Source organism: Myxine glutinosa, chromosome 2, assembly GCF_964187855.1.
Source record: "Myxine glutinosa chromosome 2, kmMyxGlut1.1, whole genome shotgun sequence".
NCBI lineage: Eukaryota > Metazoa > Chordata > Myxini > Myxiniformes > Myxinidae > Myxine > Myxine glutinosa.
The window spans coordinates 238,345,261-238,363,568 of NC_136262.1; the positions used below are offsets into that span (position 1 = coordinate 238,345,261).

An 18,308-nucleotide genomic window follows, 5' to 3' on the forward strand; every position below is an offset into this window, starting at 1 on the left:
CAAAGCTATCCTGCCAGCCTGCAGTTTGCTATTACAGTGCGTTGAATAAATTGCTAGTACTCCAAAATAAAAACTTGTAAACACTGTAACATACATGTACCAATCAAGTTTGATTCATGCGTGACATACTCGAAAGGCGTTTAACACACAGGGAGATATTTCCCATCTCTTGTTCATACATGTCACCTGATTTGATCAAAGTGCATATCAAGTGGGAAATGGCTGGTGGAACGATAAGTAAAAAGAAGAAGAAAGTAGTGTTAAAGTGGAAATAGTGAAGAGGAAGATGAAGCATTGATCATTAATTGTTATTTGAAACCTACAGTGCAATTTTATTGCAATAGAGAATTCATTTATTGCACTCTTGGGAAAATATAATATTACTTCCATCAGCAAAGGTGGACGGAGGTTATGTTTTCACCCCTGTCTGTCTGTTATATAGAGCACGGTATCTCAAAAAGGTAAAGATAGATTCAGATAAAACTTGGAAGAATGTTGGGTGTGTGAGAAGGCCGAATTGTTTAGATTTTGGTGAAGATCTAGATGTGGATTAAAAATTTTTTTTAAAGATTCTTCACCATTGAGCGATGGGGCGAAAAATTATATGTGGCTGGCCCTGGCAAAAGCAGACTCTTGGGGGCATTTCTCTTAGCGAGGGAAAGCCGAAGAGAGTCAAAATATGACCACGGGGACCAAATTGAGATGTGTATATGGATAGAAAGAGTAACTTCTCAAGATTATTGTGCACCAAAACATTTTTCCAAGAAACAACAGAAAAGTTGTGAAATTCGACGAAGAATCTAAAATGTCATTCTCAAAATGTGCTCAGAAAGTCACGAAGATCGTGAAATTTCGATGCTTTACTCTGAGCCATACATCGTAATTCGAAGGAGATCCCTGACATACATGTTTGGTATGAACGAAAAGCTCCACGTGTGCACATCCTTTGTGCTTGTGAACTGCATTGTGAACTTTGAACCTAATTATCTCCATTGTTTAAACGAAAATATAATTGTCATTAAAATACCATGACTTAGTTAATTTTCATCCAATTAACATAATGTATATATCAAATGAAAGAAAAAGCATGGGGAATCAGATGATATTAAAATCTCAGTTTTTTTATTTTTGCCCCCAAGTGTCTGCTTTTTCCAGAGCCAGTCACATATATGACATGATGTTTCAAAAAGTTGTGGACGAGTTATGACAAAAGTAGGCGAATGAGTTGGGTAGGTGACAAGAACAAGGCGATTTTTTTTAATTATTATTATTTTTTTGTTTACAAGATCGAGGCTCGTGTAGCACATAAAACACAAAAAATATAAACTGACACATAAAACAATAAAGGGAGGGGGAGACACTATGGTGAGAGAGAGGGAAGCACACAAGCACAAAAAGAGAGAACAGGGACATCGGGAGATCTGTGGGAGGGAGAGGGCTGGGGGGGTCGGGAGGGAGGGAAGTGGTACACGGTATAAAACAAATTGCATGAGAGAGAGCAACAAATTGACACTACTAGGAATTTCAGGAATGAAGTCGGAGATTGAAAGAGGTGGATTTGGGTTGTATTAACGGGGGTAGAAAAGATTAAGGTTTTGGATGGGGGAAGATAAGAGATGGTGGTGAACAGCTGTTTTAAAGACCTGGAAGGAGGAGAGGGATTGAAGAGAGTGAGGGAGATTAGATTTTGGTTCAGGTGTGAATCCAGATCCGGCCTATCAGTGGGATACAAAACGTAAACTATTTAGCTTGGTGGATGTACGTGCTCTGTCGAGTGCCGTTCTAGCTTACAATGATTTGCTGTAATAGTTTATCGAGAGCGGGACTTGTTCAACACTTCCATTGCCAATTTTACCCGCGGATGGAAATGTTTATTTTCAATTTAGCAGTAATTTTTTTTTTCATCAAAATCTAAGTTTATTTGGTTCAGAACAATTATTGTCGAAATTGAATTTATTATATTTTTACAGTTTCGTGTTGCAGCTTTTGCCCCATCTACTATTTCATTATTTTCATCATCGAGCGAGTTGTGTGTCGAGTGAGTCTAATGGAGACAAATACACATCCGTCATGGTGTAGCGGAGCAAGTACTCAGCTTATGTTTCGGCTATAGTAATCTTTTCATAGGTCATCATATTTTGTTGTTGCGATACATTTCAGTCATTGTTGCGCTTTGTAACAATTTTATCGTAGACAAGTGAACTTTTTGTCAGCACAAAATTGCGCTTGAGGCTGTTTCGGGCATTATAATTCATCCGCTAGCTGTGTGCTCATATCAGTAACTCCACACACGGGCCAAATGGTAACAAGAAGCGAATGATGAAAAACGTGCATGCAATAGTGAAATTGAAATTGATGATTCACGACCAGTGAATCTCTTTAGCCGATAAATTGCTTAACCCCTTACCGTTCAACAATTTCTTATATAAAGGAAACACTGACTTTGAAGTACAGGGTGAAACAGAAGAATTATACCAAAAGTATATGTTTTTTTGGAATTTTTCAGGAATATTGCTACACAGTACAGAATGTCAATCCATCAGCTTTAAGCAGAGTGTTTTGCCTTGCGATGATGCATAAATTGCAGGAGAAGTGAAACGGCTTGTTTAAGAACTATTTGCTCAATAAGCCGTCAATCTCGAACAGAAACCTCCATCAGTAGCCGAGATGTGGTTGAGAGATGACGGAAGAGATTCCAGTTTGTGACAGATGTTCTTGGAGAGGTTTCAGCGTGAGGAGTGTTTTTTGGTAGATTACTGCACAGTGCACGCTTCTTGATTATTCTTGAATTCAAAAATTCTTCTGCGGAAATAAATACGAGGGAAGAAGATTAATATTTTTTTAGGGAGGCACTGTTATTTTACTCCAGCACGTTGGCTCTACATGCTCCAGCAGCTTCCTGAGCTCTTGGTGTAACTCCTGCAGCCATAATACCCAAGGGGTCTCCCTTTGCTTTGCCTCACTGTTTTCCTTCGCCGCTTGCTGCCCCGGCTGTACTCGGTGATGGATGCGCCTGAGAGACGACTTTGATGATTAGTTCTCGTCTGCGTCTTCATGCCGGCAAGCTGCTGAGCGAATGCTGCCTGACGTTGCTTTACAGAACTAGAACGGCACTCAGTAGAGAGCATACCTCTGCCTGGTGAACAGTTTACGTTTTGTATCTCAGAGTAGACCAGAAAATCTCAATACAGAATCACATTTAATCAAAATCAATCACAGGAATCACCATAGGTCTGCGATCTTTCATACACTGATCTACCCCTCGTTTTTGGCCCTATCTCTCAATAGTGAAGAATCACTTTAAAAATTCTACAAGCTGGATCCGGATCTTTACCAAAATTGAAACGACTCTTCCTTGTCACACACACAACCTGTCCAACAAGTTTCGTCCAAATCCATCCATAACCTTTTGAGATATCTTGCTATGTATCGTTTTTGGCCCTGCCTCCAAATGGTGAAGAATTACTTAAAAATTAAATAATCCTCATATCCGAATCCATATTCAGATCTTCACCAAAATCGAATCGAATCGTCCTTTTCAGACACACAACCTGTCCAACAAGTTTGGTCCAAATCCGTCCACAACCTTTTGAGATATCCTGCTATGTATCATTTTTGGCCCGATTTCCGAATGATGAAGAATCACTTAAAAATTAAATAATTCTCATATCGGAATCCAGATTCAGATCTTCACCAAAATTGAATCGAATCGTCCTTGTCAGACACCCAACCTGTCCAACAAGTTTCGTCCAAATCCGTCCACAACGTTTTGAGATATCCTGCAATGTATCATTTTTGGCCCCATCTCCCAATGGTGACGAATCACTTAAAAAATTAAATAATTCTCAAATCCGAATCCAGATTCATATCTTCACCAAAATCGAATCGAATCGGCCTTGTCAGACACCCAACCTGTCCAACAGGTTTGGTCCAAATCCGTCCACAACTTTTTGAGATATCCTGCTACGTATCGTTTTTGGCCCTATCTCCGAATGATGAAGAATCACTTTTAAAACTCTAGTAGCCGGATCCGGATCTTCACCAAAATCTAATCATTTCGTCCTTGTCACATACACTACGTCTCTGCCAAATTTCGTCCGAATCCGTCCACAACGTTTTGAGATATTATGTTCACAAACGGGCAGACGGGGGTGAAAACATAACCTCCATGCACCTTTGGTGGCGGAGGTAATAACCTCGTCGCTAATCGTACGTTGGTTACATTATTAGAGGGGAATCCAAAGCGTGCGGCGCCATTTTTCTTTCCCTGATAGCACTATTATCTCCGAGCTGCGAGTGAGGAATAGGCACCTAATGATTATACGGCACTGCAAGCTGTTTCTGATTGATGACCGCACAATGGAACAGATAAGTGTGGAACGATCTCGCGCAAGGATCCGTGCCAAGATTTTCTGGCCGATTGCCACAGCCGAGGGTTATATGAGTTTGAAAAGCCGTTAATGCTCCGTGCTCTGCGGGGTGGTGCTGAAAGCATGTACTATTGCAGGGAAAAAAGGAACAAACAGGGAACGCTTTTGGAATGCTTCCCACACCACTCTCACATCTGGTAGAAAATCCTGGGTCAAACGATAAATGAATTACACACTTCAGAGGAGATCTTAATTAACACGAGATTAACAGCAACATTGTAAATGAGTGCTTAATTTAAATGTCAGGCAGGGGAGGTAAAATTGTACCACAAATTAATATATTGTAGCCACAATTTATTTCATTTGGTCATGATCCTCAAATTCACGTGATTCCAAATTGCACACCTGTTCATAGAGATCATTGAAATCCTATTTCTAGCAGCTCCACCATTTGTCGCTATTGAACCATTAACACTCCCGCTTTGAATTAAGATATTTTGCCGAGGTACATCCACTACCGTGAGCATACCTGAGCTGCAGGTAACTCGCAAAGCATGGATTGGTCTTGTCACGCACCCAACCTGTCCACCAAGTTTCCTCCAAATCTGTCCATCGGCTCCATCTCTGCTTCTCATACCACTCTCACACGTCTCTGTCTATCTGTCTGTCTGTCTGTCCGTCTGTCCATCCGTTTTCGCTAGGTTTTCGTTACCGCGATAACTTGAGAACGGCTGAAGGAATCTTAGTCAAACTTGGTACAGGTATGTATAATAAGGTAAAGATGAACTGATTAGATTTTGGGGTCAAGAGGTCAAAGGTCAGAGGTCATTTCAGGTAAAAATGTGATACTTGAGAACAGCTGAATGGCTTTAAATCAAACTTGGTACAAGTATGTATAATGATGTAATAATGTGGGCAGAGACATATCAGTCGATGGCTTGACGTCAAAGAGTGTTGTTCTGGTTTAGTCTAAAATCCTTTTTCAGTCAGGAAAAGAATGTTACCAAAATGGAAATTTAGCTCAAATTTTTTTTTTTGGTAATTGACGAGCAGTTGATGGGTTTTTTGGGTTTTTTTGGTAATTGACGAGCAGTTGATGGGGTTTTTTTGTTTTTTGTAATTGACGAGCAGTTGATGGGCTTTTGGGGTTTTTTTGGTAATTGACGACCAGTTGATGGTAATTGACAAGCAGTTGATGGGTTTTTTTGGGGGGGGGGGGGGGTTTGGTAATTGATGAGCAGTTGATGGGTTTGGGGGGTTTTTTGGTAATTGACGAGCAGTTGATGGGTTTTTTGTTGTTTTTGGTAATTGACGAGCAGTTGATGGGCTTTTGGGGGGGGGGGGTTGTAATTGATGAGCAGTTGATGGGTTTTTTGTTGTTTTTGGTAATTGACGAGCAGTTGATGGGCTTTTGGGGGGGGGGGTTGTAATTGATGAGCAGTTGATGGGTTTTTTGTTGTTTTTGGTAATTGACGAGCAGTTGATGGGCTTTTGGGGGGGGGGTTGTAATTGATGAGCAGTTTGATGGGTTTTTTGTTGTTTTTGGTAATTGACGAGCAGTTGATGGGCTTTTGTGGGAGGGGTTTTGGTAATTAACAAGCAGTTGATGGGTTTTTTGGGGGGGGGGGGGTTTGGTAATTGATGAGCAGTTGATGGGTTTTTGGGGGGGTTTTGGTAATTGACAAGCACTTGATAGGTTTTTGGGTTTTTTTTGGTAATTGACGAGCAGTTGATGGGGTTTTTTGGGGGTTTTTTTGGTAATTGATGAGCAGTTGATGGGTTTTTTGTTTTTTTTGGTAATTGACAAGCAGTTGATGGGGTTTTTTTTGGTAATTGACGAGTAGTTGATGGGGTTATTTTTGTTTTTGTCTTTTTGTTTTGGTAATTGACAAGCACTTGATGGGGGTTTTTTGGTAATTGACGAGTAGTTGATTGGGTTTTTTTTGTTTTTGTTTTTTAGTGACTGACAAGCAGTCGATGGGTTTTTGTTTTTTGGTAATTGACGAGCAGTTGATGGGTTGTTGTTGTTTTTTTGCTGCAATATGATTTTACAATAAGGATACTGGTGTTTCTTAATATTATGGTATGAAATCATTTCGTATATATCATTATAAGTATTGAGATTTAAATTAGATTGAAAGTCATTGTGACATGGATATGGGAAACAGTGATCACCAATTATCGGCAACAATCTATGCATACCAGGGGATCATCCTAATTTGGAATTAAATAATTGACGAGCAGCATGCTCAGAGGAGGCAACATCATCCTATTGGACAATGGTTGGCCCAGGGTTAAGTGTGGCTATGTCATTAGTCCTCGGAAGAGGAAAGGCTTTGCTTGGTTTGGAGAGCATCAACGCGTGTGGACGAAGAGCTTGAGTCGTATCTGATGTTTACTGTCGCCAGTTGGTATCCTCACTCAACATTCTCACAGTCTTCTCCAAAGACACACAAACCACATTCAACCAGAGAGGTATGCCGTAGGTATAGTGTTGCCACCCATAGGCTACAGTTTTCCGGCTCATGACACTTGAGAGCTCGGATTTGGTAAGACGCCAATTCTAGGAGCCTCTTTCCACTCTTTGGAGAAGTTGGACTGCCGTAACTTATTCTTTTGGTTCAGGATGCAGGGTATATTATTTTTTGTGGTCTTCGTGGTGGTGCTCCATACCATTTAACTAACCTGGCGATTCTCCGTTGTGAGGTTGGACCTCTTCTTTGTGAAAATCCCGATGTCCCATTGCTTTTGAATGATGTAAGCCATTGTGACCCGTGGCCCGCCATGTTTTCCGTACTCTTTGAATGAGGGTCATTAATAAGCCACTAATTTGGTGCGATGCCAGCTCATTCAAGACAACATCTTCATTTCGATGTTCCTTTGTCACCTGACTTACAAATGTCTTCGTTAAGAGAATTGATGCAGATGCTTCAGTCTGCATTGCACAGTCAAGACCTTCACAGGCAATTTGATTTCCTCACGACCCAAATTGAAGCACCTTGTATCTGACACTTTAAATACTCCCAACATTGAGCGGAAATACTTAAGAATATCTGCAATATCCTTCTCAAGTGCTGGGGTAAAGGATAAAGTTAGATTTAGTTGACATTGTGTGGTGAAATAAAAGAGTGTGATTGCTGTGCTAATTGTTAAATAAAGATCTATTTTCACATTATGGAAATTGTGACATATGAGTCCCGTTTTCCAAGGAAATAGTGAATTGGCCTTTTCCTAACCAGTCGGTATCAGGAAGCAGCTCCGTGATTTGGGGTGTAGTTTCTATCTTCACAATGTTACCTTGGCATCATCACCATCATCAAACAAGCTTCTTTCATTTGTTTCCAGGACAATAGCTCTCGCCGTTTAATGTTAGGGTTAGTTGACATACTCGCCATAATGGTCCTGATTATCCAACGGTAGGTTATCGTGAATCTGGGCAGGAACTTTGGAATTTCGGAATTTATTGAGATCGTCAGCGATAACTCATCTACTCTTCAATAAGAAAACACCATTGGATCTTTAATGTCCACCATAAGTATTATCTTATAGCAGAGGTCATGAAACCCTGGCTACACACTGCCATGTTGGTGGAAATGCAGAATGGCAGGTTTATAGTGGAATAAGAAAAGAGTACTTCCCCATACTCTGGACTATCATCTAACAGAGAAACCATGTAATGGCTCCATCGGTTTACAAACGTTTAAACCAACATTCATGCTGGATGCTTGTTTTGAAGGTCGTCAACACCGTATATATGAAGCACAACGTCTGTGATGCCGATACATTGACATTACGAGTGACGTTCAAAATGTTCTATGATGAGATTCTCAAAATTATCCATGCTGGCATTTTTTCCCCCAACATCTATCTATAATTCCACTAATCTCTGTCTGTGTGTGTGTGTGTATGCGACCGCTGTTTCTCGACAACTACCGGTCCGATATACTTGAAACTTGCCAGGTATATTGCTGGGGACCCGAGGATGTGCCTTTTCAAGGTTTCATATTAATCGGACAAGTAGTTACCGAGCTATGTCCAAAAAACGATTCAACCAATCAGAGAGCAGCGAGCTATCACGTGTGCCGAACGTGCCGAACAGACTCTGCCTCGGACGGCACATTTGAGAGCGTATTCATTTATTTCACGTTGGCAAACTATGTTGGCGTTAAACTATGTTTTAAAACTAATTAAAACTACTTTGCGATTCATCGTAACTGCGATTCGTAACTGCCGTTCACTTTGGCTTTGCGAATGGACCAAACCATTTCATGTAAATAGAGGGGGGGGATTGTCACCGTACTCGCAAGCCGTTCGCTTTGGACCAAACCATTTCATGTAAATAGAGGGGGGGGGATATAATTTTAGATATAGATATAGTACGGGCATGCCCTAGTATATACTAAGATTACTAATATATTTACTAAAGTTCTGTACATATTAGTATTACTGAACCACCTTTAGAGGCAAATTTTCCCCAAAGAGCAGGGGTTGGCCTTTTTTGGGCACCGTGGTCCCCTTTTTGAAGCAATGTTTTACAGCCGGACCCCCTTCCTGCCACCAACCCTGTTGGTCACCTCTTGTGACAACCAGGGAATCGCCAGTGAACTGGTACTCAATTTGCCGACCTCGGAAGGATGACAGGCTGAGTCAACCCCTCGGAAGGATGACAGGCTGAGTCAACCCCCCTGGTGTTAATTCAGCAATCGACCAGGATTCGAAACCCAGGATCCTAGGATCCCAAGCCGCACCCTAACCGCTAAGCCAACACCAGGCACATATTAGTATTACTAAGTACATATGACTTATAAAATGTATAAATGTTTTTTTATGGCGTAGCCCATCGGGCAGAGCCATCTAGAACAGTGTCTGTCCGTCTGTATGTATGTATGTATGTCCCCTCAAACATATACCAATCAGAGCTGAGAATCTGGTCACATGACAGGGTGATGTCATTACGTCTGATGTCATTACGGCGGTGCTGCAGCTGACTCTCCACACACCGCCATTTTGATATATATGCCGTTCAGGCCCGACATATCGTCGAACCTGTCATATATCACAATCGCCATGCTCTACCTTGACGTTTTTCATTCTGTTTGAAACACAAACAAACCGATTGTTAAAATGACCATCAAATATCGAAAGCATCGGTGTTACGGCTCTTCCAACAATACGGTACGTATAGGCCATAGGCGTTATGACTCACCCTCCGTCCGCTTCGGACAAATTAAGCCCAGGTTTCTTTATACAGTGGTATAGCTTCAGTAGTATCGTTTTCGTAGTAATAATAATATTATAGTAAATATAACCATAACACTTTAATCCTAATGTCGTGAATGGAAAGTTGATGCATTGAAGTGGTGTAACCGCGGAAGTAAGGAATTCACCTCGGTTATTTTTTTTTAAATAATATCATTTTCGTTATAACAACGTAACGTTATTATTATAGTAAATCTAATCGGAACACTAATCCCTGTGTAGTGACTGCAACGTTACTGGAGGTTAAATATATATCCTATATATATTAAAGTAGCGGAAGTTTTGTGGCCGGCCGTCATGCCACGTCATTACATATATGATGTCATTATGGCGTAAACACCCGCTCACTTTGAGAGCGGCAGGTGAGGTCATTCCTCTTTGGGGTATATAGATTACAGTCTCTCTATTGTCAGGTCTCAAGAACATTGGGTGTGTGTTCATTTACCAAGTTTCTTGTGGAGAGATTGTCAAGTGGTTTAAGCATTCGAGCAAGCACTCCATTCAAAACCGTTAAGGAACGGCTGGCTTGGCAAGTGCTAGCTGCTTGGCAAGTGCTTGGCAAGTGCTAGCTGCTTGGCAAGTGCTAGCTAGCTGCTTGGTAAATGAGCACACCTCCAACCCTTGTGGGGTATATAGATCCTCCAAATTTCTTTGTTTCATTTTATAAACAGCATTAGCGACTGTTTAAAAAGCTAATCATATGTGTTTGTGGTTTATAATATTTTACAAGCCCGGCTACGCCGCTGTTAGACTTTCGGTCTTGTTTGTACTAACATACATGTACCGCTCGTTATCATGGAGTACATTAGTACACCGTATGGAGGGATGATACGGAGAAAACATGCTTTTATGGGATGTCTTGGACTATGATGAGTATATTGTTTGTATAATATTTTGAATGCCCGACATATATCCTCAAAACCATAGAGCTAAGACTTCCATTGTTTATGTATTTAATGTTGAAGAACATGCCTCATGTGGGTATTCTTCACATGTCACTTGTTTCTTGCACAGACGGTCATCCCATCAGTGTGGAGGGGATCCAAGTGTTGGGCACAGGGAACCTCATTATTTCCGATGTGGCCGTGCAACACTCAGGCGTGTATGTATGTGCCGCAAACAAACCCGGGACACGTGTGCGGCGCACCGCACAAGGACGACTCGATGTCCAAGGTGAGTTGTTTTAAGTTTTGCCTTCTGTTCTCGTTTATCTTCTTCTTTTTTTTCTTTCTTTTTTTCACCCACCATCTGCAATTCTTCCTACTTTACCAGCTGATGTCTCTCCACTTTTCAGGTCAAACAGTCTGATACCAGCTACTGCTGGTAATAATAATGTAATAATATTAATAATATTAATATGGGTTTCATCACAGGGTTAATTTCGATGCAGGAGGAGGCCATTCAGCCAATGAAAGTTTGCGCTATTATGACCAACCTATGGTTGATTGTCCATCCCCTATCCTTTTAAATGCTGAGCTTTAAGCAAGGAAGCGGTGCGCACCGTTTTTAAAGTCTTTGGTATGATTTGGCTGAAGTTTGAACCACCGACCTCCCAGACTCCCAGACTCAACCACACACCTCCATCAAAATGTTTTGATGATAACAATATCCAGAGCTCAGTTCCATAATGAAAACCTCTGAATATTATTACTTTATCAATTCAGGTTTAATCCCTGGTGTTGGGCTAGCGGCTAGGGTGCCGGCTTAGGATACCTAGGATCCTGGGTTCGCAATCCCGGTCAATCGCTGAATTAACGCCAGGGGGGTTGACTCAGCCTGTCATCCTTCCGAGGTCGTGCAAATTGAGTACCAGTTCACTGGTAATTCCCTGTTTGTCGTTAAAGGCGGCAAAAAGGGTTGGCGTCAGGAAGGGCATCCGGCCGTAAAACATTGCTTCAAAAAGGGGACCGAAAAACAACAACAACCACAGTTCCCGAAAAAGGTCCAACCCCCGCTTGCGGGGAAAAATGGCCTCTAAAGGTGGGTTTTTTTTTTTTTATCAATTCAGGTTTAACTGTTTCTTGGGCGATTAGATTGTTTTTTGTTTTTGTTGTACTTTTAGAATAATGTGAAAGATTACCAGACCCGTACAAATCCACTTTTTACACTCACAATTTGGCTCCGAGATTACCTAAGAATCTGACTCTTAGCCGACAAAGGAGGCGGATTATCTGTGTCCATCCTCACTCATGGGAACCACAATATGCGTTCCTGATGCCTGATGAGAAATATGTGTTCCTGATGAAAAAAGTTCAAGAAACACAATTCAAATTCACTTCAGATCTAGGTGGTGCGAAAAGCAAGACTTATTTGCCTTCCAAAATTTCAAATAGTCACCTTTTCCTCACCCTCTCCTCTTCAGCTACGCCGCATTGTGCAGGTGGTGCAGGTGGTTCTTAGCGACATAAGGCAAAAAAAATATTTTAAAATTGTTTTACTCCGAACCTTTAATTTATTTGGTATTAAGGTAAAACTTTTGCCTGTGAAATATTTTTTGAATACATCAGGTTTTAGGAGTTGCACAGTGATTCGTGGTTGCCAGCCACTCAATGTTTGTGCCCGATAAGTGTAGCGTCGATGTCCTGCAATCGGGAAACCTCTTGTGATGTTCTGTCACAACTTGAAGCAGATACTGGGTTTGCTGTTCATCCCTTGTCAGGAGACGATTGTACTCTTCAATGAGAGCAACTGCATACACCAGAGTACAGCTGTGCTATATTCAATTAACGTAAAAACAACTTCAAAATGTGCAGTACATAGCAAGGTCATAGGTCAACTGTAATGGTCAAAAGCACAAGTACAGCTGTGGAGAATAAATAATCAACTCCAAACATTTATGCGAGCCAAATATGTGAAATTACAAACTCCGTGTGCAACCCCTAAATTTAGTCCAAATGGCTTAACATTTCACCACAAGGGTTTTTGCATAAACACAAAACATTTGAAGTGTTAGGAGCATGACTTTTCTAACTTTCATTTTTAAGAACCACCTTAATGCCGCATCCTTGCCCTCCCTACGTCTGTGTAAGAGGTTCACCCTGATATCCTCTCGTCATTCATCTGTGACTTTTTAACTGATTCTAAAGTTAACCTGTCGATTTATATTTTGGTCATTGTCTCCTTCTTCCTCGGGATGTGCTTGTGAACATGCATTTTGTGGTTCTGTGGATATTCGGGTTTATTGTCATTTGCCTGTCATTCTTTAACTTTTTGTTTACCTTTTCATGTTTTGTGTTTAATGTTTTACCATGTTTGTTTGTTTATTTATTTATTGCATTTATTGTGCTCATTTTCTTTTATTCATTCTTTGATGTGAAATATCTTGTAGCGAAGAGTGCTTCCACTAATTATTTTTGGGGAAGTATGGGCACCTATGAATGCATATTTAGATCAATGTTGTTATTGTTGTTGTAAATATGTCAGATGATGCAGAATTTGAAGAAAACTACTTCACAACTTACCAAAAAAGTAGTACAGTGCATTCTTATATTGGTCCAAAAAATTTCCATGTTCAAAAGGTTTTTACCCCATTTTCAAAAAGTTGCACAGCCAGAAACGTGACTTGTAGACCAATGACATCACGAAACTCACCCACTGATAGAAAAATTGTCACGTTGCCTGGAAACTACAACAGGAAACACACCAACAACAGTCATTACCCTCGCCAGAGGAGAGGGTATTGCATTTGAGTTTGTTTGTTTGTCTGTCTGTCTGTCTGTCTTTGTCCGCACAGAATAAATATGATTTTCTCTGCAACCGTTGGTCCGATTGACAAGAAATTTTCACCATAGGTGCAACTTCACCTGTAGAATTTTATAATGATAATTATGACGTCATAGGTCACGTGGTTCGGCCGCCATCTTGGAAAAACCGAAAAAATTTGCACCTCTATATCTCCAAAAGCACTGAATACAAAAACTTGAGACATAGCTCATTGTAAAGAACCCTCCATGGGGAATAAAATATGTTAATGATGATGTCATAGGTGCTTCCGTTATGACGTCATAATTCGACAAGTACAAAACTTCATCCAATCAAGATGAAATTTATTGAGCACCATGTCGGCATAAACTGGTGGAAAAAAAAAATGATGACGTCATCGGTCACGTGGTTCGGCCGCGATCTTGGAAAAACCGAAAAACGTTGCACGTCTACATCTCCGAAAGGGCTGAATAGAAAAAATTGAGACATGGCTCATTGTAAAGAACTCTCCATGGGGAATAAAATATGTTAATGATGATGTCATTGGTGCCTCCATTATGACGTCATAATTCGACAAGTATAAAACTTCATCTGATCAAGATGAAATTTCTTGAGCATAATCTAGGAATAAATGAGTTCAGAAAAAAAATGATGACGTCATCGGTCACGTGGTTCGGCCGCCATATTTGTTTTAACACAAAAGCCTTAAAAACCACTGAAAATACATCCTGGCGAGGGTTTGGAATCTCTCATTGCTCTTTTTCTTGTTGACTCTTGCTTTTCAGATTCTATACAGATCAGATTTGACTCCAATCATCTGTATTTATATTGATGGGTTAGAAAGGTGCATGAGTAGTCTCAGAATTTTATAATTAGTTTGCTGTCCTTATGACCTTCTAGTCTATACGACAATGCAAAAACTTGTTGTTGGGCCATTCCCACTGCGCTGTACTTCCATTAGTAATTCTGGAGTTCTTCACTCTTCACCTGGGCTCCTTGAGTATTGAGCTGTTCCATTTGTGCTGAATAAAGAAAGCTATTGTATCGTGACAATACACAGACAAAGGGTGCAACATAGTTTTGAAACTTAAAGTTGCTTTTTGAAAGCCCTTTTACATCAGTAATTTAAGGAGTACTTGATATAGTGTTCTTCAGTGCTAACCTTGTTGCCTAATACCAAAGGTAAATGGCCTACCCGCATTCACGGTGCGGCGTGCTCTGAAATACACGTGTTAAACAATGCATTATTTGGTCTAACCCTTCGATGTTTAAATTAATTGTGCAGAATGAATTGGAAAAGGTCTAACTTGTGTTAGATATGTAAGTTTGCAAATGCCTACAGATGTACATGTGGACAGCAGACATAGGAACTTTAACCCTGAGCAAAGGGCAAATATGTTTGCCGTATTTATTTTTCTGACCTTGCTTTTTTTCGAAAATCTCTGCACATCTCTTAGCTCCACCAGAGTTTGTGCAGTGGCCTCACTCACTGTCTCGAGCTCTTGGCACACCTGCTGTGTTCACATGTTCAGCCCAAGGAACACCTCCTCCACACATTACCTGGCTCCGCAATGGGAAACCTCTGCAGCCGAGTGAGCATGTGCGCCTGCAGCACAGTAACAGGTATGGCCCCCTGATTGCACTCTGTCCTCTGATAATCTCAAATAAATAGGAATATCCGCTGAGAAAGCATCACGTTGTGTTTGAATGAAAAGGAATGACAGGGATTAGTAGGCAACCGATTAGTTTCCTCCAATTCTAGAGGTTTAGGGGTTGAGCCTGAGTCAAAAAGTGCAAAACGTCGAGGAACTATGGGGAGCTATGACCCCAGTGTGACCTGGCCAAAACAGTCATTTGAGGGGAGCTCTCTTTCTCTCAAGATTCTCTGCTATTTCAACTCCTTGAGAGTTTCTTGCCATAAAGACTGGCTCATAACTGGGCTTCCTTACAAGGATAAATCATCAACTTTATTTCTTCAAATTCATCTCCACCACCATATATACACTTGGAATTGGTAAATATTGAAACTAGAACGGCACTCGGCAGAGAGCATACCTCCGCCTGGTTGGCCATATCACTCAATGGTGAAGAATCACTTAAAAAATTAAATAATTCTCATATCCGAATCCATATTCAGATATTCACCAAAATCGAATCTGTTCGTCCTTGTCAGACACCCAACCGGTCCACCAAGTTTCGTCCAAATCTGTCCACAACTTTTTAAGATATCCTGCTATGTATCGTTTTTGGCCCGATCTCCCAATGGTGAAGAATCATTTAAAATTAAATAATTCTTATATCCGAATCCATATTCAGATATTCACCAAAATCGAATCTGTTTATCCTTGTCAGACACCCAACCGGTCCACCAAGTTTCGTCCAAATCCGTCCACAACTTTTTGAGATATCCTGCTATGTATCGTTTTTGGTCCTATCTCCCAATGGTGAAGAATCACTTTTAAAATTCCAGTGGCCGAATGCGGATCTTCACCAAAATTTAATCATTTCGTCCTTGTGACATATTCTACATCTCTGCCAAATTTTGTCCGAATCCATCCACAACGTTTTGAGATATTCTGTTCACAAACAAACAAACAAACAAACATGCAGACAGGGGTGAAAACATAACCTCCATCCACCTTTGGTGGCAGAGGTAACAATACGTTCTGGAAGTGGAAGAGTGGGGTTTATCTGGTTGGTATCCAGAGAATTCTCACAGCACCCACGTTATTTCTTTGTCCGGTGAAATGCAAACTCTGCATAACTCTTAGTGAGTTTGCAATTATCATGTTGGAATTAAAGTTGGTCACACACGAGCAACCTGCAATCCTGGTCGCATTGAGTGGATGTTGCACACTGTTCATGGATCTCACGACACACTAAAAAAAGAAACCACGATAGCTTTTGTGTTCATACATTATCGTCGTCGTCATCATCTGCATCATCATTCCTCCCAATGCCTTCTTCAACTCTGTATACTTTCTAAATGAATTGATCATTTGCCTATTAGTCAGGGCCCTGAGGGATATTTTGGTTCAAATTCTTTCAAAAGCATCAAATTTGGCGCAGATGTTGCCCATGCCATACTCTTTCGATTTTTGACAGGCGCCAAGGGCGGTATGATCCGGGGACCATACCGGTCCATCCCGCCATGTCACCTGACCTATGACGTCATAATTAGGATATGCATCCAATCACATGGCGTACTATAAGTGGTCAAAGTTCAAAATGAATCGATCGAAAAATGAAGGCAGGGATCCATTTTTAAGGTTTTCATAAAATCCAATATGGCCGCCAGGTCACATGACCTATGACGTCATATTTATGACATGTATACAATCATGTATACATGAACCCGGATCATGATCGCACAAAAATTAAACACAAGGATATGGCATACAGTTCATAAACCATCAAAATCCGTACCTTTGTAATTAGACTGATGAACTGCATATGCCTGAAAATTAGGAAATAGACATGTAAATATTTCCTCTAATTGTCAAAAATAAGGTCAGAGTTCGATTACCCAACCCAGAAACATAAAATGGTGAACCTCGCGTAAATCTTGACAAAAAACTAAAAAAACCGACATGTTTGACTCAAAAATGACCTTTAAGATGACCTTGAGGGTTGACCTTGACCTCGAATCATCAAAATAACATCATAATTGGATTCCTCGACCTCGAAAACCCCTGAAAAGTGGTATCATACATGATTCCAACCCTTTTGGTTATTTAACTGATTTTCCTCTAATCCGGGTGGCGGCCATTTAGTATTTCGCCAATATGGGGCCCCCGGGGGGGGGGGCGCCCGTGTTGGCGCCCGTCAAAAATCGAAAGAGTATGGCATGGGCAACATCTGGGCCAAATTTGGTGCTTTTGGAAGAATTTGAACCAAACGGCCCCAAAATATCCCTAAGGGCCCTGACTATATTAATATCATCGGTTTATAAACAGCAGACAGCATAAATATATTAAGATCATTTAGCAATAATGCGCTGAGGTCCTGCTGTGTTCGTGCGTGCCTTTGAAAACCTTTGTAGGAAATACCGGTTTCGATCAACAGAACTTAGTGTGCCAATTTCCCTCGCTAGATGAGAGGGTAATTTGAGTCCGTTTGTTTGTTGCTTGGCGGGGGGGGGGGGGGGGGGGGGGAATTTTTGGCAAGTATGTTGATCACTCTGGTTTGTGTGTGTGTTCGTGTGTTTGTTTGTGTGTGTGTGTCTGCTCACTTATATTTGCCTACAGGTAACAATTTTAAACCGATCTTCACGAAACTTCACCAAATGGTGGAGTTCGTGGTCCGACAAAATCCTATTTATTTTTGAGGTCAACAGCTCAACATAGGCCAAAGGTCAACCACTTTTTTTTCAAATTTCTACAATCCTCAATTTTCATCCGATTGACTTGAAATTTGAATAGGATTTACATATCGGCAAACTGAATTCAACCACCAACTATTTTTGAGATCAGCATAAGCCAAAAGGTCAACATAGGCCAAAGGTCACCAACAATTTCAAATTTCTAAAATCCTAAATTTTCATCCGATTGAGTTTAATTTAAATGGGATTTTCATATCAGCAAACTGAATTCAACCACAAACTATTTTTGAGATCAACATAGGCCAAAGGTCAACCACTTTTTTTCTTTTCTAAAATCCTCAATTTCATCCGATTGAATTGAAATTTGAATAGGACATACATATCGGCAAACTGAATTCAACCACCAATTATTTTTGAGATCAGCATATGCGAAAAGGTCAACATAGGCCAAAGGTCAACAACAATTTCAGATTTCTAAAATCCTCAATTTTCATCCGATTCCCTTGAAATTTGAATGGGATTTACACATCAGTTAACTGAAACCAACCACGAACTATTTTTGAGGTCAACATAGGCCAAAAGGTCAACATAGGCCAAATTTCTAAAATTCTCAATTTTCATCAGATTAACTTAAACTTTGAAGACGATTTGCATAT

General features: G+C 40.6%; 1 protein-coding gene across 1 annotated transcript in view; it reads left to right on the forward strand.

Annotated features, from left to right (window-relative positions):
• The window catches only part of IGDCC3 (immunoglobulin superfamily DCC subclass member 3), a 137,440-nt gene that overhangs the window by 87,816 nt on the left and 31,316 nt on the right, over nucleotides 1-18,308 (forward strand). The window contains exons 6-7 of the mRNA XM_078772378.1: nucleotides 10,644-10,802; nucleotides 14,789-14,954. Of these exons, the coding sequence (XP_078628504.1) occupies nucleotides 10,644-10,802; nucleotides 14,789-14,954 (325 nt within the window). The remainder of the gene's footprint in view (nucleotides 1-10,643; nucleotides 10,803-14,788; nucleotides 14,955-18,308) is intronic.